The sequence below is a fragment of the Triturus cristatus genome, chromosome 6, assembly GCF_964204655.1.
Source record: "Triturus cristatus chromosome 6, aTriCri1.1, whole genome shotgun sequence".
Lineage (NCBI taxonomy): Eukaryota > Metazoa > Chordata > Amphibia > Caudata > Salamandridae > Triturus > Triturus cristatus.
In genome coordinates, this window is record NC_140589.1 from 1,786,341,078 (window position 1) to 1,786,367,722 (window position 26,645).

The following is a 26,645-nucleotide window of genomic DNA, read 5'->3' on the forward strand; positions in this document are numbered from 1 at the left end:
AAATGGGACCCTTCCTCCATGGTTTCCGCTCTCTAGAAATGGGACCCCTTCCTCCATGCTTTCCGCTCTCTAGAAATAGGACCCTTCCTCCATGGTTTCCGCTCTCTAGAAATGGGACCCCTTACTCCATGCTTTCCGCTCTCTAGAAATGGGACCCTTCCTCCATGGTTTCCGCTCTCTAGAAATGGGACCCTCCCTCCATGCTTTCCGCTCTCTAGAAATGGGACCCTTCCTCCATGGTTTCCGCTCTCTAGAAATGGGACCCCTTACTCCATGCTTTCCGCTCTCTAGAAATGGGACCCTTCCTCCATGGTTTCCGCTCTCTAGAAATGGGACCCCTTCCTCCATGCTTTCCGCTCTCTAGAAATAGGACCCTTCCTCCATGGTTTCCGCTCTCTAGAAATGGGACCCCTTCCTCCATGCTTTCCGCTCTATAGAAATGGGACTCTTCCTCCATGCTTTCCGCTCTCTAGAAATGGGACTCTTCCTCCATGCTTTCCGCTCTCTAGAAATGGGACTCTTCCTCCATGCTTTCCGCTCTCTAGAAATGGGACCCTTCCTCCATGCTTTCCGCTCTCTGGAAATAGGACTCTTCCTCCATGCTTTCCGCTCTCTAGAAATGGGACCCTTCCTCCATGCTTTCCGCTCTCTAGAAATAAGACCCTTCCTCCATGGTTTCCGCTCTCTAGAAATAGGACCCTTCCTCCATGCTTTCTCTCTAAAACAAGGCAATGACGTTTTGGCTTTTTCACACGATGAGGGCATTTTGTGACTCTTTGCTATGTGAAACACTCTATCAAGTCATTGTCAACAGACAGTAATCTGGGATCTGATGTAAAGAAGGGTTTTACCTATTCTGTGTTTATGGGAACATGTAATAGTACATAAGGGCCCTGGTTTGTATGAGCTACGTGTGCAATATTCTGCCAACTCTTTAATTTTTGTCGCGATTTTCTCTACACCGTATTGTTTTAAGGATTTTCAGGGCCTCGGACACAGCACATTTTTAGGGGCTCCTGTTCATTACACCTTTTAATTTCTATAACCCGTTTTCTGCTCATTGTAGCCTGCATGATGTCAAACCAACTTTCGGGAATGGAGTTGACTAAAAAACACTGAAAAGAGGTCTTTACTGGAGCCCCAGAAATTCTTAAGCTGACGCTGCGCAAAGAGAGGAAGAGTCATAGGTTATGGTAGGTTGAAGGAAGAAATGAAGTTGAGACAGAGAAATAGACAGAGGTGAGCTAGAGGGAGAGAAAGTTTCCTTTCCATGGGACCTTTAGAAGGTGGGAGCCCTGGGCATTTGCCCATTTTGCCCATCCCTTGAAATCTATCTGTCCCTACTCGCATCAATCCATCTAATGTAGCCTCCAGTGCTCCTGGAGGGATTCACCATACCAGTAGCCAGTCCTTAATTTGTAAAAGAAGAAGTGTTGAGGCCCAAAGTTTAGATCAGAAGCCAGCAACGAGCAATATGAAATGTTGGGGTGCCGAATACAAAATTTGCGCAGCCTTGATTTCACCTCATGTCTTTTCCATCCACTACCAGACACCTCTTACTCCTTTAACTCACTCTTTCTGGCTCTTTCCCATCTCTGCTTTCTTTCTTTGTTACTATTGTTCTATCTTTTTCTACCTCCTTCGTTCCTCCTGTTGTGTTTCTCTCTCTAAGTGCTCTGGGTCAAAGTCTGATGAGGAAAAAATAAGTGCCATGTCTCAAAATGAGTGTCAGTTGGCCCCATGCACAATCACTAGCTCAAATTAAGCTCTCGTGTGTTGGTGTTCCACAAAGGCATACTTAGGCTAAGTGATTCCCATAGTAAAGATGTGCCTTTTATACTGGAATAACGAATTATACTGTGTCATATTTGTACAAAAGTGTACCAGTTGAGGCATGTGTAAATGAGTTCTGCATCTTGCAAAAATAAGTTAATTAGAAGTAGTGCTTGAGTCCAGCAATCTGTTTTCCACATTTCAGGAATGTAGTATCCTGTAATGTTCTGGTACTATCCCTGTTGAAGGACTCTTCTGTTCCTGGGTTGTCTACTTACCATTTCGACCTCATCTGGCTCTGATGTCAACAGATGTTTGACAAAGTTACAAAGGACTGAGTTATCCAGTTCCTCGATGTAATGTGATGTGTCGGATCCATAGGGAGCTGTCACCTAAGATAACGCGTGCGCTTTCTAAATAAATATCCTTTAGATGACAATTTTGAGATTCACATCAACTGAGCATGAGATGCGATTGACTGTCGTCCAAGGACATTTCTCTGTTGCATGTTATTTGCCATCCTAGTGGAAAGGTCTAGACATTGGTCCTGTCATCCTGTCGCCTGGTCTTCCAGGAATATTGCCACGGTGACAGTCCTTGCCTCAGTGGCAGCAGATATGTGCCTGAAAGTTTGTTTTTCTCTACTTATTTAGGTTTCTTTTATAATTCGTTGATATGGGTGTACATATTCTGTAGCCTCCTTTTTCTGGTTTGCCAGATTTCTACAAAGCTGTTAAGATATTTATTGTTCTCATACAGTTTTTCCTAGCTGTTTTTGTCACATCAACCTTTATCCTACTTTCCTTAAAAGGTGGCACTTTATTTGTTGTTGTCTTGTATCCTTTGCTTCCATTTCATTATCCCCTTTACTTTTCCTTTCTGTCTTTTGTGATTTTTTTTTAAAGTAATTTGGGAACATTCCTTTATACTAGTGAAAAAGTGTTTACCTTTTGGCCTCTGTAAAACCAAAAAAGAGAGACTGAGCTAAAATTTCAAATCCGGCAAAACTACTTGATGATAGGAATTCTCGTAACATTGCTAAATGTTTTTGTGATTTGTAAGAACATTGTGTTTATAACGATGGATTATTCTGCAAGTCTCTAATGATGTAATATTTGCGTAAGAATCACACAATTCCAGAAGCTAAATCAAAAGCTTTGTTTTTTTATTAACTAACTATAAGCTAACGCATGGAAGGGATTGGGAACAAGTGTCATGCTACCAGAGCATGTATGTATGAGTGTAGGTAGTGGGTTCACATTGCATGGCCATAGCTATATATTAACAGGGCAATGTACAATAAAGGGGTTCATACGCATCAGTGGAGTTGAGTAGATCAGAGGTTGTGGCGTGGAGAGGGTGGGCAGGAGTTCCCAGTGAGGAAGTGAACAGTCCCTGGAACTGGTCAGGTAAATAGGGGGGAAAGGAAGGTGGAAGGTGACATAGGTTACACATAGATGATATGTTCTTGAAGAGCTGAAACTTTTTCTCTGAAACGCAGGATGGAGGGTGCCTTGCGAATAAGTGGTCTCCAGATTGTTGGAGCATAGCAGGAGAAGGATTGGTGCCTTGTTTTTGTTTTTATTTACATCTCCTGGTCTCTAGCCTGGCGAGGTTGATGATGTGGGTTTCACGAATCCATTATGAGGTCTAAACCTTATTCAAATAATATACAACCACCTAATAAACAATGGGGTTAGCCAGGGGTTAGCCAATGCTCCTCGGAACCTGGGCTTCTTACAAGTACAAAGGCATAGGTGGTTCTGTAGGATTGGTTAGTTGCATTCTACAGACTTTACAAGTGCTTGTACAATCTTCTTCGCACCACGTTAGGTTACATAAACACAGAAATCTGGATTGTTCCATATACAAAGGATATATTGCTTTACAATAAGCAGCCCACCAGGAAACTCAGATCTGGATCCCTTGCCCTAGCTGCCACCCGTCGCATCCGCTGAACTTACAGCGGGGACCGCTCCTGCTCCCATCTGGCAGCCAAGACCTGGAACCAGCTCCCTCTGCACCTCAGAGCCTCACCATCGCTCCAGCAATTCAGGAAGGACCTGAAGACCTGGATGTTCAACCAATAGGAGAACAAGCAGCATGATCCGACAGGAGAAAGCAGCTGCGCTCTACAAATCCTGCTTGATTGATTGATATAATTTCATCATTAATGCATTTAAAGCAAGGTGGTCCGTCAAGGGAGTTGCCACAAAATTAAAATACCCCCCATTTTGAATTAAAGGCCAGATGCATGAACTACTTACTTTGCTTTTCCTAAATAGCAACTCCATAGAAATCGCTGTTCAGGAAATGCAAAATGGTATGCACAAAAATAAAGATTTCTGTTAGACCTGGCACCATTGGCGTGGGTCTCCCTTCCATTTTTTGCTGTTGCCTCTGATGTTTTTGCTGGTTTTAGATGCATTGGGCACTGTGCCACTGCTATTCAGTGCCACAGTGCAAGTGCTCCCTATGTTAAATTGATGTATGGATTAGTGACACCAAGATTGGCTTATTTGGTTTACTTGTCAGACCCTAGTACAGTGCACTGCGTGTGCCCAGGGCTTGTAAATCAAATGCTGCTGGTGGGCTTGCAGCACTGATTGTGCCACCCACCGGAGAAGCTTGTAAAGTGTGTCTCGGGCCTGCCATTGCAGAGCCTGTGTGCAGTCTGGTACTGCCTGTAGACTTGGCAAGTGCACCCACTTGCCAGTCCCCAAACCTTCCCTTTTCTGCATATCGGACACACCTATGGTAGGCCCAAGGGCAGGGTGCATTGTAGGTAAAAGGTAGGACATGCCCTAGTTTGTGTGGCATGTCCTAATAGTGAATTACAGCCATTTTCGTTTTTCACTATTGCAAGGCTACCAGTACCTATAGGCCAGATTGGGCAGTTTGATTATAACACCGTATAATCCTAACTGACCCAGGGAACATGGTAGAAATTCAAGTTTAGTATGCCTGAACTCAGAATGATAAAATACATCTTTTAGTAAAGTTGGTTTTAACATTCTGTGTTTGAAAATAGCACATTTAGAAAGTAGGTATTTTCTTGCCTAACCATCCAAGCCTGCCTCTGCTAGGTTGTGTATTCCATGTCTGGCTTGTGAGTGATAGGGGCTGGGGCGATTCCAGGAGACAGGGGGAGTCAGCACAGGGCTGAATAGGCCCATCCACATGTAGAGTGGTGGGAGGAGTAACACATGGGCCTGAATAGGGCTGTGCCTGCCTTCCACAATGCTGGCTCCACCTCCTGTGGTGTCTCTGTGGACCGTGGCCCACCCTGACAAAGAAGAGAAGGAGTTTTGTAAACAAAGTGCTCCAGGACTGAACAGAACTGGTTTGGACTAGGTACAGACACTCTCTGCCTTCAGAGACAAAGGATGTTGGTGTATAAAAAGGGGAACCCAGACCCCAGAACTTTAGATCACTTCTGGGAATCAAGACAACCCTTTGCTGAGGAGAAGAACCAGGAAGCTGAAGGAGGAGACTACCCCTGTGCTGTGTGTTTGGGGGTTGGCCTGCAGTGGTTGCATCATTGCCAAAGAAAGGAGAAGAGGACTAAGTGTGCTTTTCATCAACTTGAAGAAGAATCTCCAAGGGCTTGAACTTGAGCTTGCCTCCTGCCTGAAGTCTTAGGGATAGAAGGCTTCACCCACCAGCTTCCCTCAAAATTCCCTTGCTGGGAATTGAAGGGCCTGCTGTTGTGTTGGGCCTTCTGAGAGACTACGTGTCGCTGGGAGCTGGAAGCGTGACTCAACGACGAAAAGCGTGTCGCCGCCGCAGCAGTTGCCGTCACATCGCCAAGGAAGCGTGCTGTCGCCATCGCATCACCGAAGCGCGGCACATCACCGGAGAAGCGTTCCGCCGCCGCAGAGGTTGCCGTCGCATCACCGGAGAAGCGCGTTGCAGGGCCTGTTGCGGTTCCAAAGATCATCGAGTCGCCGCACAGCCATCAGGGGTGCACACATCATATCAACGTTGTCGCATCGTGAGCAAGACGCCATTTTGTCGCATCGCACCAGAGAAGAGTATCGCATCGAGGCACCATCTTGTCTTATCGTACCGGAGAGCAGTAAGAAACCGACGCATCACCTCCCCACACAGTAAGGAAGCGAGCATCAACTCCCATGCACAGCAGTAAGGAACCGACGCATCCACTCCCCTGAGTGTAAGGAACAGACGCATCAACTTCCCTGCGACCCTTTTGTTTTCATTGCGTTACGCATCCAAGGTACTTTGAGAGTAGAGTATTGCATTTACAACTTGAGAGAACTGAGCTATTTTCTACTATTTTAGAGTCTATTTTTGAGTACAGTACTGTGGATTTTTGTCGTTTGGTGTTGTGTTAAGCCTATATAAAAATACTTATTTTTTATAATACAACTTTTGTAGTGTCCATCTGTAGTGTTGTCACTGGATTACTGTATGTGTTCACAAATGCTTTACACACTGCCTCTGAGATAAGCCTGCCTACTCGTGCCAAGCTACCAACGGGGTGCGCAAGGGTTATTTTAGGAGTGTACCCCCGTATGCAGGGGTCCCTATTTGGTCAAAGGTACCTACCTCTGCCAACTAGAGACCCCCAAATCTAACAATTTCCTAATAGTGATTCCTACTGAGTAGGAATCGCTTTTAGGAAATCTCTATTTAGATAATACCAAACCATTCGTTCCTATGGGCCTCAAGGCAGTACAAATGGTTTTGCATTTCTAGTTTGCGATTTCCTAACAGGAAATTGCAAATTAGGAAATGCTAAAGCAAGTGTGACGTTCTCTGCATCCCGAAAAAAGGGGTGCACATGTAAAGCACACAAATGCCCTAGGGGCATGTGTGTGCTTCATAGCAGTTTAAAAATAGCATTTTGGAGTACTTTTTTTAAATTGCACATGGTTACAATCGACTTTGAGTTGATGGTAATTGAATTTCCTAAATGCCCAATTTGCATTTAGGAAATGCTTTGTGCATGTGCATTGGAAATCGCAAATAGAAAATCCCTATTTGCGATTTCCTATTTGGGTGTCGACAAAGACGATTTCTACTGGGTAGAAATCGCATTTTGTGATTCCCAAATTCCCTCTGTACATGCCAAAAGGCAATTCAGCATTTCCTAATGGGCCTAAATAGCGATTCGGCCCGTTAAGAAATGTTAAAAAGCTTTGTACTTCTGGCCTTAAATCTCTGATGGCACCAAGCAGATGAATCGAGTGTGTCCAACCCTTCCTAGAAGAGCTACCTTGTCTCTTCTATCCAATCATCTATCCATTCATTCTTTAACCCTTCCACCCACTATTTCACCTTTTACTAATTGTCATACATTCATTTTTTTATTGTCCATCATTCAGACTTTCCCCATTCCATCCATCCACTTTGCCGTGCATCCATCATCCATTCACTCTGCCATTGATTCACTAATCCATCCACTCTGCCATCCATTCAATCATCCTTTCTCCCACTCATCCAAACATTTACTATGCCATTCTTTCACCTGTCAATCCACCTATTCATCCCTTTACTCTGCCATCCTTTCACCTGTCCATCCGCCTATCAATCCATCCCTTTACTCTGCCATCCTTTCACCCGTCCATGCACCCATCCATCCATCAATCCCTGTATTCTGCCATATTTTCACCCGTCCATACACCTATTCACTCACTCATTCATCCACCCTTCCATTCAATATTCCTTCTTTCCCTTTTCTGCTTGCCCGTCTTTCGTTGCTCCTGCTCACTCTTCTATTGATGCTGAAGCCCTTTATCGCATTATTGATGAGCTTTTGTCTGCCAAGTTGCAGACAGAGGAGAGCCATAAAGAACCCACCCCTGCTGCAGGTGCTAAAGCAAGGGGCTCACAACGCCCCTGCGCTCTGTGCACAGTGAAAGGTAATCCTGCAGTGCAAAGATGTGTGTGAATAGAGTATGATAAAAACAGTTTTTCACTTTCAGTTGACATCAGGCCTGGCTACAAAGTCTCAAAATGTCTCTCAAGTTGGGCAGAAAAATGTAATCCATCCACTTTTCTCCCAACACATTTATATAGTGCAAGCCAATCTTAAATTCCATCGACATATAGACCTGTTAAGAGTATACATGCTTCTTAGCCATCCATTCGGTTCTTCTTCAGGGAAAAAAAAGAGACACCCCAGTGTAAGTGGCAGCTCCTCCGCTAAGGCGGAAGAGTGTCGCCCCACTGCTTTGCAGCAGTGAAGGAAAGGAAAAATAAAACGATAATAACTCGAGGTTATTATCATTTTATTTCGTCCTGCTGCTGCAGCTTTGCAGGGCGGGCGGGGCTGCTCTGATGACAGGAGCAGGGGGAGTGGTGAGCACAATTTGTAAGTGTGCATGAATGTTTGGCTGGCCGGCCAAACATTCATGCGCACTTTGCATGTTCTGCATTACAGCCTGGGTGGAGAACATGCCCCGGCTCCCATTACCTGGCTGAGCGTTGAACCATGGCGCTCAGACCAATCACAATGCTGCATTGCAGCATTGTGATTGGCTTTGGGGAGCCTGGATGTGCTTCCTGTTTAGGCGGTGCGGAGCGCCGAGGAGGAGACACAGAGGAGAGACGAGGCGGTAAGGTAAGTTTGTTTTTCTTTCTTATTTTAGATCACCTTACCTCCCCTGCTCCCTGCCACCCCGATCTGTACCAGCCGCCACTGCCTAGTCCTCGAATTATCTTTCAAAGTCATTCTAACTCAGGCTCGATCTACTAATTTTAGTTTTTCCGGTATGCTAATCTACAGAGCCCCGGGTTATGATTGAACTTTTCCCTCTGAATTAATGAAGTTGATGGCCCCATATGCCATTAAAGCTGCCAACTTTATGATCCTGGGGGATTTCAATTATCATATTGATAGTAGGACAGATAAGATAGCACAGCTTTTTCTGTAAGTGCTTTCAGCCTTCAAGTTTACCCAATTAGTCAACTATGTTACTCAGATGGCTGGAAATAGATTGGACCTTATTGTCACTATCTGTCCTGTGACACAATGCTTTCTATTCTCTGGTCGGATCATCTGGTGATCCCTTTTTAGATTAAGGTGACATATAGTTGCAGTCACACATCTAGAATTTGCCCTACTAGACCCAGGAAGTCTTGATCCCACTTGAAGTCAAGGAAGCGAACCCAGTCCCCTTCCTGGGCCTTTGCTGCAACAGCTCCTCGGTGTCTTGGCCCTGTGCCTCATGGGAACAGCTCCAACCCAGCAAAAGCAAGCAGCTGCCTCCCGAGGATGGGCACCTGCGCAGGTAGAAGGAGCCGGCCCTGGGGGGGTGGCAGCCCCCAGGGCCATAAATGCTCGGCCCCCCTCCATTGTAAAACTTTGCCCCGGGGAGGTGGCAGTCCCTGGAGCTGCGAGGGGACTGTGCGGCACCCCACATTAATTTTATATGTTTTGCCCCGTGTAGGTGGTGGTCGCCGGGCATCGGGGGGGCAGCACGGACCTGTCTGCATTTATTTAACGTGATTTGCCCCAGTGAGGGGGCGGTCCCTAGGGTGTGGGGGGCCCAGCGGGCCTCCCAGCTTAGATATTTTAAAGAGCCCTGGAGGGTGGTGGTCCCTGGGACTTTCTTAAGCCCCCCTCATTAATATAATTACTCATGCTCACAGGACCTGGTCCACCCAGTGGCTAAAGATTACGGAAGCGTGAGAGCCCGCGCTTTGTTTTTTTTAAAAAATCTATTTAGTGGGATCCGTGGATCCTGCATTTCTCCCGTTGAAAATATCAAATTAAAAAAACCTTTCAGGTTGGGTAATCCATCACTAGCCCAATGTTCTTTGCTCCACCTCACCACTCAAAAGAGGAGGAGAGACTCCATTGACTGGACTCCAAGAGAGCAGTGAGTTTTTACCTTGATAGCACTAAAGACAATTGGATGCAAATCAGCTCTTTGTGTCAGAGGAAAGTTAAGGTAGTGCATAAATTTCCTTGCCACTTGGATAGTCCTCTGCATTAAGATGTGATACACAGTGGCCAAGAAGCACCCCCAGAGGTAATGATGGTTCATTCTACCAAGGCCAAAGTGGTTAATACTATTTTGGTGCGGTTAGTGCTTGTCCTGGACATTTGTCAGGCCACAAAGTTGAGCGTCAGTGCATACTTTCACGTATGGGAAGGGCTTTTAACCCACATGTTATTGCTTTCCTTTTTGATTTGAGCCATTCCACAGATCCACCAGCTTGGGAGGTACTACTCTGGTACCTATTCTAAAGGTGAGGAATCTGCGGTTAGAAGTATCCATCAGAACAACTAATTATTTTCCTTCAGTAACGCTCTTTCTTGGGAGTACCCAATCTAACTGCAGGTTGCTCACCGCCCTCTCACCTTCCGGTTTTGTGGAATGGTGTCATTGTTCTTCGGAGAAAAAAACACTGGCATTCCTGATTATTGTTGGGCTGTGCGTCCAAGGGTGCAGAGGGGGTCACGAAAGAAAATGACATCAGCTCGCAGTGGTGGCACTTATATGCAGCTCTGCTCGTCATTTGTGTAGCAGATCGACGCCAATGCAGAGCCTTACGACATCACCTTTCGGCATGTTGGTGCATTGGTGTTAAATCCTCCAGATCCAGCCTGGCACCTGGGAATGTTCTAAAGGTGAGAAAACTGCATTTCAATAGACTATCCACCAGAAAGACCATTACCGAAGGTAAGTAACTTGTTCTTCTCCTCACTTAACAAGAACGGTGGAAACCAAATTCAACATGGCTCATGACAATTCCTTTTCCTTTATTTCACTCTTCTAGAGCAGTAGCTGCACTGAATACACCCTACCTGCCTTGTCTCCCGGAATCGAATCCACTTAACAGAATTAAAGCAAACCCCGTCTTCGATTATCAGCTTTATTTCCAAGAGCCGGTGAGTACACGTGTATTCTTCCCAATGATAGCTAATGGTGTCGGAATAGACCCTGTATCAACTCTTACTAAAATAGTTCATAAATGTTTTACTAATATTTTTAAGTGGTATATAGCATGCACTCTACCTGAGGAATGACGCTTCTTGGCTATCCTCTGCTGTTACTGTTGCTTCAGCCCTTGACATTGCTAATTTACTTCCCTCTTTACTTCCCTCTTCCAAAGGCTGCTGACCACTGACTTTTTTTCAGTATTGCCTGGTTGCTGGTGCTGGCATTGCTGTCTTTAGTCTCAGTGATGTGCTGATTATGTAGGCCTTGTATATTGTTTTTCTATGCCACTGACTGCAGAGCCCGGACTTTCTTGTTTTCTTTACATCTCACCGTTTGGTAGGGCTGGGCTTGCTCTTTTCGTTTTCCTCAGTTACTGCAGAATCTGCCTTCTCTAGTTTTAGTTAATGCTCACTGGGTGATCTGCATTTCCTCACCAAGACTTTATTCCCTCTCACTGATTGCAGAGCCTGGCCCTTCTAGATTTCTTCACGCCTCGTGACTAATAGGGCTTCTCTCGTAAAGTGTTGCTTCTGTCACACAAACTGCATTGCCTTGCTAAGTCTTTCTTCTTTTTTTACTTACTGCAGATCTTGACCACTCTAGTTTTTTCACAGCTCACTGGCTGCTAAGTTGGCCCTTTCTAAGTTATTCTCAGTCAGAGACTGCAGAGCCTGGCCTCTCTAGCTTTCTTCTCTGCTTACTAAGTGCTATCAATTGCCTTCCAAAGTCTTTTTTCTACCTCTCTGAACGTAGGGCCTGGCCTCTCTAGATGTCACTAATTCTCACTCGGTGCTAGGTGTGGTCTTGCTAAGTCTTTCTTCTGTTTCAACTAACTTCTTATCCTGCTGTCTCGTTTTATCTGTATGCACGGCCCTTGCCAAGTCTTTCTTTTAACTCCGACTTCTACCCCTCTATCGCTAAATGGTGAGCGTGGTCATTAGAAGAACTGCCTGTGTTACACAGTACATCAGTGTTATTTATGCAGGTGCTTGAGGCACTCCCCCGGTGCGCCGCACGGGTGGGGGCAGTTTTTGGCCCCTGGGGGCAGTTTTTGTTACAGGGCCGTTTTTGCAGCATAGCTGCGAAATCGCCCCTGTAACAAAATCGTCCGAAAACAGGCCCTGGTAAAGAGCTCGGCCGCACCCCCAACGGGGGGGCACAGAGCACTTTGTCAGGGCCGGTTTTGGTTCCCAGTCTGGCCCTGCTACTGTTGAAAGGTGTTGCAAAATTCATGAATGCAAGTGACGCAATGCTGAGTAATCAAGCTGTACAAAGTTTACAGTTGTTACTTTTGGCATGATTGAGGGCACAAAATCTGCCATCTGGCGACGTGACAATTTTCTGAAGGAAAGATTATGTTTCTACTTAAATGGCGGAAAAGCTGGCAAAGCAAGAACAGCCAGGTCCTTGCTTGCGTCACAAGCAAGATACAGGTGTTAGAAAGATCAGAACTGACCTCTCCTATACATGCATCCGTGACGAATCTCTTTTGCCATGGAGGCGCGGGTCATTCTTTTTGTCCTCTCATGGAATGGGAAATGGCTGAATGGGCAGTGTGTGAAAGCACCATACTACACGTAGAAGGGGGAACAGAGCTAAGGAGCGCAGACGCATCCAGGGCCTGGGAATGAATCTCACCATTTCTGATAGTGGAGCCGGAGAAGAGGGAAGCCATATGCCCTACGTTGATGTGAGCATTCTCTGATAGGAAAAAGACCAAAATAAGTGCATAAAACTGATATTGTTCTAAATCAAACCTTGAGGATCAACAAACTCTACTGTCTCTACAGCCACAATACAGTGAAATGAAAAATTGTCTAAGTGCCCCTTTCAGAATGTACATGGCCTGGTGTGGCTTGATAAAGACATTTCCTTTAGGCTTGCATCTGTAAGTGGCAGTCATGTCATGCCTTAATCTAATGAAGCTACGAATTAGGCCCTCGTCACAAATTGGATGAAATTCCTGTTGTGGCCGAAACTTCCAATTTTTGGCCAAAACTGTAATTAAAAACTGTGTGATAATTCTGGCCTCGTACTAAAGGCAGGGAGATAAGTGGCTGGTTAACCAACCGGAATATTGGAAAAACATGCAGAAATTGGACCATTAATACTAAGTTCCTGATGTTGTTCCCATTCCATGTGGTCATAAATGTTGATATCTCATAAATCCCCTGGTAAAAACGGGGCAGTGTTGTTGTTTCGGGTCTGGCTTTACCTCCTAGAATTATAGACCGACACATAATGAGGGCCTTGGTTTCATATATTGACCTTGAAGTTACAGTGAACAGGGGCGAGAACAGGCAACAGCTCCAGGCTGGGAGAAGATGCCCTTGTTGGGTGTTAGTTTGTTGAATGTTGAGGATGACTCCCCTCAGTCATATCTTCCTGTGGCGTCTCTAGAACTGAGTTCTCTCCAGCAGGGATTGCTTGCAGGCTCTGGATGAACAGGTCTCCTTTGGAGCTTTAGTGTCACAGAGGTGTAACGCTAAGGATCCTTCTGTTGTTGAATTAAACGTGCATTAGTGGGGCGAAAGATCAGCAGTGACAAACAGAGGTCATAATCTCTTTGAGGTGTTTCCAAAGAGTTTTGCAAAATTTGAATATTACAATATTTGTTAGTGTAGACGGTGGTGATACTGATGTCTGTTTATGAGTAATCGCAGAACAACACTTGACCAATATGTGTCAAACTCTCTCTCTCCTTTCTGCACCAGGATGGCATAGGCTCTGCTAGGAAGGCTCTGTTCTTAACAGACTTGGCGCCTTACAAGTAGACACCAGCTTATAGGTAGATGAGGTTAGGCAATGGTAAATACTGTCTCATTCCATATCCATCTCCAAGACTATTAGAGAGTTTGTGGACCCAGCTTGACATTTTCAGGAGGGAGAACCCTAATCATGTTGGTACAAGCTTCATTCCCAGCCTTTCTCCAGGCTGACCTGCACCTCAGATCATGAGATTTCATTTGCTGCCTCCCAGTTGCCACACCATACTCCTGCATTGCATGGAAGAGAGCTCACATCTTCACTTCCTGTTCCGAGCGTAGGTCTCCCATCTTGCTTCGATGAATTCATAAGCCATATGCTAGTCAGGGCAGGTACATACACCCACCCATTGGGCTTGGAGACAGTGGTCTTACTTGATCCCTCTGAAAACAATAGCCCTGTCATTTCTGATAATTATCACCTTGATATTTCTTCCCATCTCCCAAAGTATTTACCATTTGCTTGGAGCTGTTTAGGAGGGGCTCAGCCAAAGGAATATTGGACAGCTTGACTGAAGGACTAAAGTACTATTTTAAGCTGTTGATAAATATACTTTAGGACTAAGGGTACAGAAAACGATACGTTGCTTTGTTTGTTTCAGATAAAAAAATGTGTATCGTCCAAAGTTGGTGTGGAGGTGCCACCACCATAAAGGTCTTAAAATGTATTTGTAATCTGATTCTGCGGTTAAGAGACTGGACTGTAGTCCTATTTTGTCCCACCTGCAGGCTCAGCCTGACTGAACCAAGGGCAGAGTGAGGCACATCAAGAGAGGTTAAACTTTTCTAAGAACCCACTTTAAAACTAGCAAAGTATTTTGGAGGGGGGTCTGTCCATGTGAACCTTAATCCCTTATAGCAATAAAATTCATACTTAAAGAACACTTTTAGCAAGTGAATTTAAATCTGAAGGCCAGCAGCCCTCACTTGTGTCAAGGGACACGCTATTGATACCGGTTGGGCAGGGGCTGTACTGATCTTAAGGTTTTCTTCTTTACAGAGTCGTACACGAATGCATAAGCAATGAATAGACTACAGTAGTCCATAGAGGCCAAACACGAGGTTGCGGAAAACAAAATATGTGAAGTTCATATTGGACAGACCTCATTCTCCCATTCAAACTAACTAATGTCAGTGAGGGGAGGTTTGCACCACTGGCTGTGTGGTTCTGTCCAAGTAATAGATTATTTGTCTTTGTTCACACATTGTAAGCTTTTGCACTTTTTGGGTGTTGGGATAGCAGGTGTTGGTAGTGGAGGGCTAGTCATGGGTTACGGACTAAGCAAACGGTTGTTCAGTGGTGGAACTATTGATGAGTCCACCTGGTAGAACTACCAATATGGCCTTCACCAGAGTCTGTAAATGATGGATCCCCTAAACCTTAACTTTGACTCTTCCTTGAAGTCTTGTGCTATGACCAGAGATTTAATGTTCCATGTCGACCTTGCTGAATCATCTAAGATCTCTTATGTAACTGATTAGCTTAAAGCCCCATTGCATGCTGCCTCCTAAAACCAATCAGTAGCATAACACTAACTTTAAACAATCTCCAAGGTCTCTGACTCAAGTGTGTGTTTGGGAGTAGAGTAGTTACTTGAAATGTATAGAGCAGGGAGGTGTGACTAAGATGTTTGAAGAGGGGGAGGTTGGCGCAGGCTGAGGATGCCTGAACCGTTGTTGAAAAGTTGGGCGGGAGTGGGGGGGGGCAACATATAAGCACCTAGGAGGTGAGATTATGCCTAGGAGGTCAGATTATGCAGCAGATGATGTATTATGTGGCAAATATGGCAGAGCCATAATTATGTGGGAAACATTTGCAAACTGGGATATTTTGCCATTCATGTTTGAACTGCTCTTGTGGAAAAAGGGAGGAGAAGTGCTGATGACAGAAACTCCATGGCTGGGAGACAAATGGCTTGCGATTCCACTTTTAAGGCTATTTGGGACATTCTGTCATTGGAAACATATCCCACTTTGTGAATATATTTTAATATCAATAACTCATATTAAATAAACATGCGTATCCATTGGTTAAATTAAATAACGTAATAAGCTGTAACCGGTTAGTGAAATGGGAAACAAATACCATTTTTTTTTTATTTTGCTCTTTCTGTCATATCTTTTACACTGTCCACTGACCCAATCCACGAGTTATTCCCACCCTCTGATTCTCCACCCACAGTGCCCCTACTTCCCCCCGCCCCCTACTTCGACCACTGTATGCATTCCGCATTGACAACGCCAATAGCGCAGGCATTGCTGAGACCTATTAACTTTGCCAATGCTTGTTGAAGGTCACATGTCACTGCCCAGGGTTTATGGCAGTAAACAGTGAGAAAGAAAGAAAGAAAGAAAGAAAGACAGAAATATTGGTAAGGAAGGAAGAGACATGAATTGAGCACCCTCTGGTTTGATCATTATTGCCTGGGCTGCTTTTTTTGCGCGCCATCCAGTCTTGGCGATTGACGTCGTGCCCCTGCAGTTGTACATTTCGGCATTTTCTTAATGGGGGAATCCGAATCATATTGTCTGGGGTAAATGACTGGTAATTTTCCTAAAATGAAAAAAAAATGTGTCAGGCACCGATGCCTCATTTCCATGTTTGAGTTTCAAATACGAGGTGTTTACCATAACCGGTAAATACTTCATACTGCAGTGCTGTTTTATCAGTTCTGGTAAATATCTTATTCCCTTCCGCTCTACTTGTGATCTGGGCCCTACTATAGTCTATATCTAATTCGGTTTTCGCCTGAGAACGTTCCAGAAAGGGAAAGCACATTGAAGAAGGTAACCCATGGGCCTTGGAACGTAGCTTTTATTAGTGCAGCAGGCGCAGTGGCACGGGGGCACGGAGGCCTGAGGGCGGCACACTGAACCCTGATAGGGCCGTGCATGTGAATGAATGAACGGTGCATCACTAGCGAACCACAGCAGCGCAGAAGCGGCGCGCGCCGAGGAGCGCCCTTCGGCTGCGCGTGCTGTTCATTTACATCAAGCTCGGCCAACAGATGATCAAATCACCGGATGACGCGTCGTCCTTGTTCGAAACAAAGCTCCGCGCGCTATCTCGCTCCAAAACAATATAATCCTGTTTTCCAGTTCGATTATCTGAGTAAAGCTGATTAGGCGAGACCAGCTTTCTGCGTGAATGCTTCAGCTGTGCTTTGTCTCTGCCTTAAATTATAATTAGATATACTAAATCAGGATTTTGTTTTGCGAAAACACAGTCTCTTTTGGTGATGTTATTTTTATTTATCTATTTTTTTTAAAGGTTTTTGTTGTTTGCTTTTGTCCTGTCATCTACCAGCCTCACAGAGTGGGATTGATGTTTATTATCATTTGACTTGTATTCTGAATTTACCTGAAACCTTTACCAAAGCAAATTGCAATAACAGTTAGGATAGGAAATACTGAAAAGTAGGTTAACAAGGAACTGTATTTTATTTCTTCTTAACTCGAGGTCGGCATCGCCAGTTCTAATAACGGTCGCTCACAACGAGCTTGCTGCAACCAACTTTCTAGGCTGAACCAAATGGTCAAGGGGGGTGGAGGTGTGTTAGTGACAAGAATGGGAACGTACCAAGATAATGGGATGACAGATAGGGCTAGAAAATGGCGAAGGGAACACAGGAATGACAGTGGAAGAATGCATATGTGAACAATATGAATTATACCCTTGAATGTGCTTGTAATACTCTGAAAAAGGAACGAAACAGGAATATTACACATCCTCCCTCATAAGAGACACTAAATCAGGAATTATTAAGCACTTCCAAGATGGAAGTCTCCCACGTGGTGCATATTTCACACGTTCGGCAACAGAGGTAACGTTATCAGGGAGTTCTCTTGTGGTTACCATGGAATTGGGAGTACAAGCTTGAGGAACACCACAGGGATTGGTTTCAGGAACATCAGGATGGGAAGCTGTAGCTTGTGACGTGACAGTTTCTACACCCGGGAGGTCATGTTTCAAGGCAAGTAAAATTATGATGCTCACTAGCAGCCTAGCTTCCCACAGTTTCGGCTAAGTGAGGAGCCAAGTCATGGGGACATTTGGACAATTTTTAAAACCCCAGCATTTTCCATGTTGGGTGATGACACTCCTTTTGCTGACCTTCACAACCTTGGTGGGCCTGTAATATCTATTGTCTCCCCTCTTTACCATCCTGTGAATGTGGACTCTAACAAAATCTCCACACTTTATAGAAGATTCCCTGACTTTGTAGAGATCATCATAATGAGATTTAGACTTCTTCTGGTATTGCTTGACTCTTGCTTGGACCTTGAAAAGGGTTCCCCTATTATGTCAGATAGCTGGATTTGAGCCATCAAGGACAAATTGATGAAGCGGGTCCTCTGCACGTCAATAACAAATATGGAGATTTACAGTGACCGAATTGGGGGAGATACAGTATGTCCAAAGTCTCTTCTTTGCGGCCGCACTAAATGGAACCCCTTGGACTGAAGCCAGGTTTCAGACTGTCCTCGAGGAACCTGTTGAATCTTCCTACCAGTCAATTACATTGTGGGTCATATAGGGCAGTGCGAAGCTGTTTAGTTTTGTGTGTGGTGAGAAATTCTGTCATTTCTGAGACTCTTACGGTTGAAAAGATTTATTAGATAGTCTAATTCAATAGCTGTGATAACCTTTTCTGTGACCATCACTTCTGGCCATTTGTAATGGTAATCTATTAACACAAGGACATGCTGCATGTTGTAAGGCTAATTGTTAAACGGACCAGAAATGTCTAACCCTATTTTCTTCCATGGCACATATTCTGCAGGAGAGGCACACAAGTTTTACATGACTTATCCACAGACATGCAGATGGAACAATTTCTCACAAAATGTTCCGCTTCCATATCCATTCCTGATCACCAGAAATAACTTCTTAGTAAGTTTTTACATTGGATATTCCCAAATGCCCATGATGACTCTCATTGAAGAGGGATTCTCCCATCTATCATTGCGATACACAAACACAAACTCACCGTCAACACTAATCAGCTACTTGGGCAAAAGAGTGAAGCGAGCCCTTCAAACTTTTGATATCTGGCCATCCCTTGCATACAAATCTTCTAATTCCAATCCTTCTTGTCCTCACAAAGCATGCTCCCGGTTGGGTTAATCAACCTGCTGAATGTTTATCCAGGTTGCCCTGTGCTAATATGGAGTCTGAGTAGGTTGATAATGATTATGTAGAAGTGGTTGCAAGTGTGAAGGATGTGTGTGCCATAAATAGCATGAGTGTAGACGAGACATCTGCATTGTCACTCCTTTGGTGTCAGGACAGAATGTTGACTTGAAGACTGGTGGGGATGTGCTTACTGTTGAGCAGTACAAACTCTTGCACACACCAGGCAGAAGATGGAAGGTCCAGAATGTGTATTTAAAATGATTAAAGAAGCTAGACAAAGAGTGATGTCCGTATGAGGGACTGCAATCGGAAAGAGCATGCCTTGGAAAGTTAGGTAAGATCATTTCCAAAGTCCTCGGAGTAAAGGGGTTGATATGTAAATCTTGATGTTATGCGATTAAAATGATGAGCCATAAGTGAGACTTTGACATAGCTACAATGCTCTTTTTGGTATGGGTAGCGTGCTAAAGAGGGGAAATCGCTTTCTTAGTGAGGGCAGTATGAAAACAACAGTAAGTGTAGTAATGAAGGGAGAAGCGGCAGGGTAGCTTGCCTTTGAGACATATAAGAGCTCTGGGCTGGACTGTTATGTCATTTACATATAGTCCTTTCTCGCATAGGACAAGCTGCTAAAGGTGTTGCTTGGCCATTTGTTGGATCTCTCTTTTGAACTCTGTTGTGTTGTCCATCAGCCTGGAAAATTTGGTCACTACCTATACGCAGTGGTTTGCTTGTGGCTCTTCATTACAGCTCATCCTGAACATTTTCTGTAGAAACTTTATTGTGCTGAACAAAAATACAGATTTAGATTATTTGCGTAGGGCTAACCACAAAATCTATGCTAAGACGACCATAAGCTTTCAAAGCCCCTTGTTCAGGTGGCATTGCTCAAAGTGTTCAGCAGTTACAATGGTCAACCTGCAAATGAAATTTGAAGCATCACAAAATTATGCAGTTTCTCAAAAAATTACAAATCAATGGAAACATTGTGATGTATGTGTGAAGTTGGAAACATAAGACAAATCACACAGCATCTCCTGCACTGAGTCAGATTCTCATTAAGCGATACCAGCAGCTCCAGTTTGTGCACATGGCTGCTTGGGAAGCCAACATCTAAGCAGTCTCAATAAGACACCAACAAACTTTTATTAGAGCATCGGAAGTCACCCAAAGCTGAAAGGTTTCAAGGAAAAGACTGCGTGTCCTCTCATCCTATGGCTGGTTAAGCTGCTGACATGACTCCTGAGACCAGGAGTAGTAATTGCAGTGCCTAGCAGCTGTTACTTCTGGCTACCCTAATTTATGTCACTGATGGTTTGAGGTATATACAAGGATATATACAAACATTGGGCCGTTTTAGAGTTTGACAGTCGGCTTATTCTGTCACAAGTGTGATGGATTTCCTGTCTGGCATATTACAAGTGTCATTGGCTATAATGCACTTGTAATACGGTTGACTAGATATCAGTAACATTTGTGACACAGTAACTCATCCGCTGAACTCTAAATCAGACCCTTAGTCTCAAAACTCGCACAATCTTGACGTCACCAAGCGTGACTTCCACCACCAGGTACAGCCTTTTATTTCGGCTTCTCAGTTTCATGTTGTTGCTTTATTTAGAGTACTTTATTCAGGGTTACCAGATGCCAGTGGAGTGCAACACTTCCGGGCCAGAACTTTCATTGTAATCATTATTTCCAGAATGCAATGATTTGTTAATTGAAAGTATAGGACTTGACATAAGGGGCCCCACTGGCAGCCTTAAATTTGTAGGACGTCAGAGCAAGTTATGAAATGCATTCAGCAAATTGGTTTTACTGTATAATCCATACCTGCCTATTTGAAGAACAATCTCACCGTGTGAGGAGGGGAGGGGGCCTTGAAGAGGTGGGGCCTTGTGCTGAGAAGTACGTACAAGGCCCTTTTAAACTCCACCCAACCCCAAGCCCCTTGTCCCCCTCATTAAAGCTTGCTGAGGCTGTTGCCAATGTCCTGGGGTGATTTCACACCCCTTAATGTACGTCGACAGTTATAAAACCTCAGAAAACGAGCTGGAAAACTACTATTTACAGTGCTTTTCAGCTCCTTTACCCTGCCACCGTGTGATATTGGCTCCTCACCGGGAGAGCGTGTGATGGGAGCTGATATCATGTGCCACACGGTGGGACCGTGGGAGTTGGCAGGTATATATAATCCCATAGATTCTATTACACCAGATTCTAACCTCAAATATCTTTACACAATATTAATAAATTATATGTAATAAAAGAATATTTTTTTTCTCCACTGATCAAACCGTTCTTCGTACGCCAAGTGTCACCAGGCGTGTGGATGCATGTGCCCTGTGGGGCTGCTGACTCCCCTTGCAAGGCTGATTTGTCCATGCACTCTTTGAGACACTGATGCCCTTCACTGCTCGCTGATGCACACGTTCCATGTGACCCTCTTACTAGACTTGTTGCTGCATGCACTGTGTGGGGCTGTTGGCACTCCTTTACAAGGCCTGTTCTTCCATTCACTAGGTGGGGTCATTGACATTCCTTTATTGGGCCAGTTGATACTAACCCCCTTGATCTGTTTACTGTGCATGGCCACTGTTACTAGGTCCATTAAATGCATTCACTGGGCAGCTACTGCTACTCGGTCTCTTAAATACATTAAACGTGTGGGACCACTGATGCCCATTACCAGGCCTACTGATCTATGTAATCTTCCATTAGGCTGGGAAATCAATTGCAGCATCTGTTATTGCCTACAGTAGTAGCATACACAATAAGCTGAATCATCTAGAATACAGGCTGCTACCTTTTCTTCACAGACCACAATCTAATATGCGTTTGGTTACTGCCTCAATGTTCACTCACTGAAACATTGTGTCTCATAGTACCCAACATTTCTTGATAACAGGAGCAGGGCTATTGATTTTACCTTAATTTCTACACCCTGCCAATCAACGCAGGGATTTAAGCTTCAAGTTGACATGTGACTGATGCAATCTTCCATCTTACGCGTAAAATCGGGAAATGTATCTGCTTTGTTAGTACTGTATCAAATGCCATTGTCTTGGAAAAAGTTCCCGAGGAGACGAAACGTGTAGGCTGGCTGTTATACTACTGTTAATTTTCTGAACAATTTAAAGATCATTTTCAAGTGATAATTAGGCCTGGTTGGAGTTCGCGGAGTTCTGCTACGCGGAACTCCGCGAAGTGCAAAGAAAACTCTGCCGCACTACGCGGAGCTCCGCGAGCAGTGGAATGCATTAGATAAATAGGAGGTTGATTTTCCGCACTCGCCAACTTGATGACAATCGCGAATGAGGAAAAATCTCGCCGGGAGGTGGATTTTTCTCGCTCGCCAACTTGACGTTGACGAACGCCGAACCCTACACGAAGCAGAGTTTTTCGGAGCTCCGCTAGCAGCGCCTAACGCGGAGTGCGGAAAACTCCACAAACTCCACGAGCAGAGCGGAGTTTACCGCACACACTTAGTGATAATATTGTTACACTGCCAATGCCTACCTGCTCGGTAATGTGAGCAACCATTACATTGTTTTTGACTATTAGAATAACTAACAACACATGTCTAAAGCTGGCCAGATTATGTTGATAGCATGAGCAATGAGGCTACGGGCGTCTCCAAGCCATTCTAATAGCCCGTCCAACATGAATGATGTGTTTAACAAGCAATAGCTTAAGTAGGCTTACCCAAAGCTCCTCTTTATTTAATTTCTGTGTGGATGAATTGAGATTGGGCAGGAAGCTAAAGCTATCTGAACACACATCTTAGCATGGGCATCTAGTTTTCTACTTTTGCCCAATGTGGCTATAGTGTTACAACAAACAAATGATGGACTGAATGCTGACAATGCAAACATTCTCCCCCAGTCAAGAGATCTGGGTTAAATCCATCGTTCTTTTGCCCACTACACCACCCCAGTTTAGACATGGCCATATGCAAATCAGTCTTGACCCTGTGCCTCATGGGAACAGTCCAGCCCGAACTGCCAAGCCATGTCTTCCCTGGACCGGAATCAAGCATCCTAGGACCGGTTTCTGGCTATCAGCCGTCCTCAGCCAGGATAGCTTGACTCCAGTGGCGTAGTGAGCACGGGTCCCACGTCTGGGAATACCCATCCCACTTAGGGCGAAAAGCGTTACAACAAACAAATGATGGACTGAATGCTGACAATGCAAACATTCTCCCCCAGTTAAGAGATCTGGGTTAAATCCATCGTTCTTTTGCCCACTACACCACCCCAGTTTAGACATGGCCATATGCAAATCAGTCTTGACCCTGTGCCTCATGGGAACAGTCCAGCCCGAACTGCCAAGCCATGTCTTCCCTGGACCGGAATCAAGCATCCTAGGACCGGTTTCTGGCTATCAGCCGTCCTCAGCCAGGATAGCTTGACTCCAGTGGCGTAGTGAGCACGGGTCCCACGTCTGGGAATACCCATCCCACTTAGGGCGAAAAGCGTTACAACAAACAAATGATGGACTGAATGCTGACAATGCAAACATTCTCCCCCAGTCAAGAGATCTGGGTTAAATCCATCGTTCTTTTGCCCACTACACCACCCCAGTTTAGACATGGCCATATGCAAATCAGTCTTGACCCTGTGCCTCATGGGAACAGTCCAGCCCGAACTGCCAAGCCATGTCTTCCCTGGACCGGAATCAAGCATCCTAGGACCGGTTTCTGGCTATCAGCCGTCCTCAGCCAGGATAGCTTGACTCCAGTGGCGTAGTGAGCACGGGTCCCACGTCTGGGAATACCCATCCCACTTAGGGCGAAAAGCGTTACAACAAACAAATGATGGACTGAATGCTGACAATGCAAACATTCTCCCCCAGTCAAGAGATCTGGGTTAAATCCATCGTTCTTTTGCCCACTACACCACCCCAGTTTAGACATGGCCATATGCAAATCAGTCTTGACCCTGTGCCTCATGGGAACAGTCCAGCCCGAACTGCCAAGCCATGTCTTCCCTGGACCGGAATCAAGCATCCTAGGACCGGTTTCTGGGAATGTATGACATTGTTCTGCATTCTGTCCATCAATTGTTGTTTTTGCATTTGTCACCCCGAGTGGAAAGGGTATGCCCAGACGTGGGTCCCTTGCTCTCCATGCCACTGGAAATCAAGCAAGCCTGGCTGAAGACGGCTGAAATGCCAGAAACCGGTCCTAGGATGCTTGTTTCCAGTCCAGGGAGGACCTGGCTTGGCAATTCGGGCTGGACTGTTCCCATGAGGCACAGGGTCAAGACTGATTTGCATATGGCTGGGTTCAAACTGGAACGGCATGGTGAGCAAAAAAACGATGGATTTAGGCCCAGATCTCTGTACTGGGGTGAATGTATGACATTGTTCTGCATTCTGTCCATCAATTGTTGTTTTTGCATTTGTCACCCCGAGTGGAAAGGGTATGCCCAGACGTGGGTCCCTTGCTCTCCATGCCACTGGAAATCAAGCAAGCCTGGCTGAAGACGGCTGAAATGCCAGAAACCGGTCCTAGGATGCTTGTTTCCAGTCCAGGGAGGACCTGGCTTGGCAATTCGGGCTGGATTGTTCCCATGAGGCACAGGGTCAAGACTGATTTGCATATGGCTGGGTTCAAACTGGAACGGCATGGTGAGCAAAAAAACGATGGATTTAGGCCCAGATCTCTGTACTGGGGTGAATGTATGACATTGTTCTGCATTCTGTCCATCAATTGTTGTTTTTGCATTTGTCACCCCGAGTGGAAAGGGTATGCCCAGACGTGGGTCCCTTGCTCTCCATGCCACTGGAAATCAAGCAAGCCTGGCTGAAGACGGCTGAAATGCCAGAAACCGGTCCTAGGATGCTTGTTTCCAGTCCAGGGAGGACCTGGCTTGGCAATTCGGGCTGGACTGTTCCCATGAGGCACAGGGTCAAGACTGATTTGCATATGGCTGGGTTCAAACTGGAACGGCATGGTGAGCAAAAAAACGATGGATTTAGGCCCAGATCTCTGTACTGGGGTGAATGTATGACATTGTTCTGCATTCTGTCCATCAATTGTTGTTTTTGCAATGTGGCTATAGTGTCAAAGACATGGTGGTTAGTCATGCCTGCCAGGCAAACAGATGGGACTTTGTCTCCTCCTAGAGTGAGTCCTACAGAGACAGAAGAGAAGCAGAGAGATGAGAGAAGAGGTACTGTTACTGTTGTACTAATACATCATTTTAATGAGCTTTAATTGCTACCAGTACAACGACTAAGGGACGGATTGACTGCTTGGCTGAGAGGGTGCAATGGCGACGGAGTACCCTCTCCACCAAACTCACGGTTAGCCTCCCCAATTTAGAGGTTGGCGGACCAACATTATGTCCAGCACTCAGCCTAATCTGGCTCTATTGCTTGCATACTCCTCCAATGCCCTGATGGAGTACGAGCCGTTGGAAGCAAGCCATCCGACCGGCCACCCAATTTAGAGTGGGCGATTAGATGGCTTTTTTTGCTATTCATCACTGGCAGGGGTGACAGTAAAACATTTTTTTTAAATGACTGCCATGGCATTGGGGAAAACTCATTTGGTGTGGGAGTCACTTGTTTAAATGTTTTCAAAATCAAACTCCTACTTTGAGTTTGTTTCTGAAAAAAAGTGAAACTTTGTAAAAGTTTTTCGGCCAGATCTCATGTTTGACGGAGCTGTCTGTCAAGCGATTACAGCACTGACAGAAACCAATGTTACACAGGTTCCTGCCACAGTTAAGAGCCGTCCGAGGGGTCGGCAGACATCTTTAAATTTAAGGGACGGATTGTTCGTCCTCCAAACTCTAAATCAGGCCTTAAGTCCAACCATGTTCTCTGCAGCCAATTGATACAGCACAGTGCTCTGTGCAAATTCTGGTGCAAATTTAGGTTTGAAAATTCTGACTGAAGCTCACAACAAAAATTCAACATATTTTGATGAAGAGAAGCACATTAGGATCCACAATGAAGACTGAGTGGTTACTTTTCAAAACGATAAAGGTGTATTAAAGGATTAGCAATGTTACAAACTCAAATCACCAAATTAGTTGTAATCAATAATCAATACATAAACGCAGAAGTCAAGTATATGGTTCAATGCAATTCAAGTCATATGAGTAAGGACAAACTATTATAAAGTTGTCTAAAAAAGGAACGTCAAGCAAGATCAGTTCTCTCTATGCAAGAGCACCCTATTGTTCTACGTCAGGGAGAGGTTCTGCTAATACGTAATTAAATGAGGGTTCAGTATGAAAGAAATCTAAAAAGCATCTGCTCTAAAGGCAAGTGAAAATTGTATTTGCTTAAGTGTTAAGAAAAGAAACTTCCAGAGAATCTTCCACATTCCACTAGCTTAAAACACACAATGATAGTACTTGATACATGTACACACAGCCACGGCCCATCCTAATCATCCGGCCCATCAGCCTGACAAACACTCTTAAGTTTCAGGTCAGGCAGCCAGGAGCTAGACATGCCCTATATCCCTGAGCTGAACCTTGCTGGGATGAAGATGTCACAGCTCCCGGGGGCTTCACATCTGCAGACTGCGAAGCGCCTTGAGGCCCTCCCCCTCGTATGGAGGGGGAGAGTCACTGATTGCCTCGGTCCTTGGCTCTTCACTTCCAAGCCTTGAAGTGCCCAGGGCTGAGTGTCAGTCACTGACACCTCCTCACAGAGTGGGGTGGGGTCAGCAGTCTCACTGACTCCATCCCACTCTGTGACGAGTGAGGGACTGCTGCCTTCCCTTATTGGCTGACTTAAGGGCAGCCACTGAGGAAAGGTGGCAGTACCAACCCTCCTGGGACCTCGAGGCTTGAGACTACTGCCTTCCCTACCTAAGGTCAGCCAATGAGGGAAGGCAGCAGTCCCAACCCTCCTGGGACCTCGAGGCTTGAGACTACTGCCTTCCCTACCTAAGGTCAGCCAATGAGGGAAGGCAGCAGTCCCAACCCTCCTGGGACCTCGAGGCTTGAGACTACTGCCTTCCCTACCTAAGGTCATCCAATGAGGGAAGCCAGCAGCCCCAACCCTTGTGGGATATCCAAGGCAGAGCTGCGC

General features: G+C 45.2%; 1 protein-coding gene across 1 annotated transcript in view; it reads left to right on the top strand.

Moving 5' to 3' along the window:
• EPHX2 (epoxide hydrolase 2) overlaps positions 1-26,645 on the top strand; it is a 574,957-nt gene that overhangs the window by 324,611 nt on the left and 223,701 nt on the right. The window contains exon 12 of the mRNA XM_085613110.1: positions 10,525-10,636. Coding sequence (XP_085469236.1) covers positions 10,525-10,636 — 112 coding nt within the window. The remainder of the gene's footprint in view (positions 1-10,524; positions 10,637-26,645) is intronic.